Source organism: Tasmannia lanceolata, unplaced genomic scaffold (assembly GCF_043159265.1).
Source record: "Tasmannia lanceolata isolate RefF3 unplaced genomic scaffold, GAP_Taslan_0.1 ptg000037l, whole genome shotgun sequence".
NCBI lineage: Eukaryota > Viridiplantae > Streptophyta > Magnoliopsida > Canellales > Winteraceae > Tasmannia > Tasmannia lanceolata.
In genome coordinates this window covers 16,945,502-16,949,099 of record NW_027518714.1, presented here as the reverse complement: position 1 = coordinate 16,949,099, position 3,598 = coordinate 16,945,502, and the positions used below count along the sequence as shown (strand labels likewise).

At 40.1% G+C, this 3,598-nt stretch overlaps 1 protein-coding gene across 2 annotated transcripts; it reads left to right on the top strand.

Moving 5' to 3' along the window:
- The first annotated feature begins 259 nt into the window (after positions 1 to 259).
- LOC143860746 (Galactose oxidase/kelch repeat superfamily protein) lies at positions 260 to 2,712 on the top strand. 2 transcript variants are annotated; one of them, XM_077371561.1, is made up of 2 exons: positions 260 to 2,359; positions 2,514 to 2,712. In XM_077371561.1, exon 1 carries the CDS (start codon positions 1,110 to 1,112, stop codon positions 2,310 to 2,312), a length of 1,203 nt encoding a protein of 400 aa, XP_077227676.1. In that variant the 5' UTR covers positions 260 to 1,109; the 3' UTR covers positions 2,313 to 2,359; positions 2,514 to 2,712. The 2 variants fall into 2 exon arrangements, 1 of the variants encoding a protein (XP_077227676.1); XR_013239796.1 differs by having other exon boundaries at positions 262 to 2,424.
- The last annotated feature ends 886 nt before the right edge of the window (positions 2,713 to 3,598 follow it).

Sequence of the window (3,598 nt, the reverse complement as noted above, 5' to 3'; positions counted from 1 at the left end):
GCTATTTCACCGTATTATCTTGTGGATATCATTTTCAAAGGTAGTTCTTAAGTTCTAGATAAAGATTGAGGTGCAGTGGATTAAGCTACTATTTCCCCATGTGATTAATTAAACTATCGAAAAGTAACAAATTTTGGAAAAAGGTTTTTTTCCCCAAAAATTTTCCAGAAAATTCCTCGACTCCAAGCGTACCCTGTAATCTGTATTGTTCAATTCTATTTCTTTACGGAAGCTATTATATATTCCCCCCTTTTCTTCCCCGGTACACCCCCTTGTACTCTATTCACAACTCTCTCTTATTTTCTCTTCTCCTCGTCTTCTCCGTTACTTCTTCAAACCAACCATTTCTCTGCTCACCCGTTATCTTTCGGATTCATAAACCCTAGCGGGATCCTCGGTTAGTATTTAATGCTATCTAATGTACTATGAGAGTCTCTTTTCCAGATTTCTTTTCTTCTTCTTCGTATTCTCCTCTGCAATTTTCTCTTCTCTGTCTCTAAAAGCTTTTAAATTCTAGGGCAAATTTCCCGGCGATTTTTCGCCGGAGAATTTTGCGCGATGGAGATCCGTATCTCAACAGTCCGATTTGGATCCCATTTTTCTAGATTTGATTTGATGCCACGATCTTTCTTCTAGATAATCCAATCGAGGTATAAAAGTTAAAATTTTTACCAGAAATTCCTTTGATTTCGGTCAGAGGACGTCAGGATTTGCAGTTTTTACTGTAGATCTTGATGCTCTGGGGTCCTATTTGGATCCGATTTTGTGTTGTTAATTCAATCCCTTGATCTTTTATCTTCTTGAATAGAACTGAGATATTGCCGAAAGAATCCTTTGATCGCTTTTCTGTTGTTTCTATCGGAGAGATTTCTTGTAAATTTATACGATCTAGATCTTGATATTGAAGAATGAGTAGAGAACGTTTTTATATTTGGAACTTTGAATAAGATCAGAGAATAGGTCGATAGAGAGATAAATTATGGCAAGAAAAGAGCAAAATCAAATCATCTTTCTGGTTAAGCCATTGTTTTAGTTGAGATCTCTGTCGCGAGATTCTTCATAGATTACCAAAGCTCTTTTTTCTTCTTCTGAATGAATGAAAGGCTATCATGCTAGTAGAAACAAGTAGATCAAAGAAACTCTCTATATTTTTTTATTCGATGAAAAAATCTTGCATTAAGAATTCATCAGAGGAAGAAAAGGCTGTGGTTTTGAAGATGAGATCGATGGTAGGAGATTATGATCGTCACTATTGTCGTAGATCGTGTGATTCTCTCCTTCCCGGTCTCCATGACGACATTGCATTGACCTGCCTTGCATGGGCTCATCGATCAGATTATCCTTCCCTTGCTTCCCTCAATACAAGATTCAATTCGCTAATCAAAACTGGTTATCTTTATGAATTGAGGAAGCAGATGGGCATTGCTGAACATTGGGTCTATCTGGTATGTGATCCGAGGGGTTGGGAGGCTTTCGATCCCATGAGAAATAAATGGATGAGTTTGCCCAAAATCCCTTGTGACGAATGTTTCAACTATGCAGATAAAGAGTCCTTAGCTGTAGGCAGCGAACTGCTGGTCTTTGGTCGTGAATTGTTGGATTTTGCTCTTTGGAAGTACAGTTTGATTAGTAGGAAGTGGGTCAAGTGCCAGGGGATGAATCTCCCGCGCTGCTTGTTTGCTTCGAGCAGCTGTGGTTCTGTTGCCATTGTTGCGGGTGGAAGCGATAAGAATGGGGCCGCTTTGAAGTCTGCAGAGCTTTACGATTCTGTATCGGGTGAATGGGAGCTCCTGCCAAATATGCATTCTCCACGTAAGCTATGCTCTGGGTTTTTCATGGATGGGAAATTCTATGTTATTGGTGGGATTTCAAGTCCTACAGTTTCATTGACCTGTGGAGAGGAGTACAATCTTCAGACTAGGACATGGAGGAAGATAGAAGACATGTATCCGAATGTCAACAAGGCAGCTCAAGCGCCTCCTCTTGTGGCAGCTGTGGACAACCAGCTTTATGCTGTTGAATATCTGACAAACATGGTGAAGAAGTATGACAAGGAAAAGAATAGTTGGACTGTGTTGGGAAGGTTGCCTGTTAGGGCCGACTCTTCAAACGGATGGGGTCTGGCCTTCAAGGCCTGTGGAAAGAATTTACTAGTTGTGGGTGGACAGAGAGGACCGGAAGGTGAGAGTGTTGTGCTAAACTCGTGGTGCCCGGACTCGGGGAGCGAGGGTGGGTCTTTAAACTGGAAGGAGCTTTCTGTCAAGGAACGCGTCGGGGTGTTTGTGTACAACTGTGCTGTAATGGGTTGTTGAGCACATGCTCATTGGCCTTTCTTCAGATCTTGCCACCTAAAGGAATGGTACTCTAAATTAACCAGGCCAGTTTCAGATTTATCCATTGACCGCGCTACTTATTTTATACATGGTCATTCTCCATTTGAAAACTCATTTTCCTTCAACAAATTCTGTATTTGGACATGGTGTTGCTAATTCTACAGTCTCCATGGCTTGCAGGGGAATAAGTAGGACACTCTGATAATGCCACTGCCTCTTGGACAAATCTTACTTTCTATTTCTGATTCACAGGCGATCATCTCTGTAAGAAGAAAATGAAGAGCTTTATTTTTTTCAGTGTCTTGGTTTTCATTCTCTTGATACTTTGATTCTGAGCTTGAAAACACAACTAAATGCTATTATTTTTTTCTGGTTGTTATACCATCTGTTGTTTCTTGTTCCCTTCGTGTTGTAATATCTTTGTTTCTAATGGTTTTGTTCATTTTGATGAAACTGTATGTTTTTCCTGCTACCCAAGTCATAATTGTGCTTTCCATCTGCAAGACATGCTTTTAGCCTTTTATGAAGGAGGCATTTGATGTCTAATGCATCTGTGATTTGTCTGGCATTTGTGTCCAATCATATGGTTATTTATTCATTCTTGCATTCACAGTATTGAAGACCTTAGAGGCTTAGATGCTGTCATATCCTAAGCAAGATGCAACATAACTGTGGTTATGCCTAGGTTTAAGGAATGCAGACTTGTTGAGGGACCAACTCGGCTCAAAACATGCTATATTTACTCAATCAAGTTTAAAGCAAAGGTTACAAATTTTCAAGTACTCAATTGTGATATTAGATTTTTCTGAGTACTCAACTGGGTTTTTACAAGAAGCAATGCTATCCCATTAGCTTGACTATAGTCTTGATTGTGTTGATTTAATTATTATTATTTTTAGTTCTCAATCTAGTTTTAACCCGGATGGGTGTGGCCTTTGGCTTAAAGTCATGGGTATGCCTCTGCAGTGACGAGAGTTCGAATCCTCCTGTAGTAAACCCGATGCGCGTGGTTTACGGGTGATTGGGCCCATCCATCGGGATCAGTCCTGCCCTAAAATGGGGTGGGGATACCCTATGTCATAAAAAAGAAGAAGTTCTCAATCTAGTTTCTAGACCCTGGTTTATGGTGGCCACGTTCATGGATGACTGTTGATTCATATTTTTAGATTCTAGCTACATGGGATTTCAAGTTTGAATCATATTTAGGCAAGACTGACTTTTGCATTCTATGGCATGTTCTGGCATACTAGAGGATGGCATTTGTA

What these genes read in the sequence shown, in the direction of transcription:
- LOC143860746 (XM_077371561.1), top strand. Translation starts at nt 1,110, where the DNA reads ATGCTAGTAGAAACAAGTAGATCAAAGAAACTCTCTATATTTTTTTAT.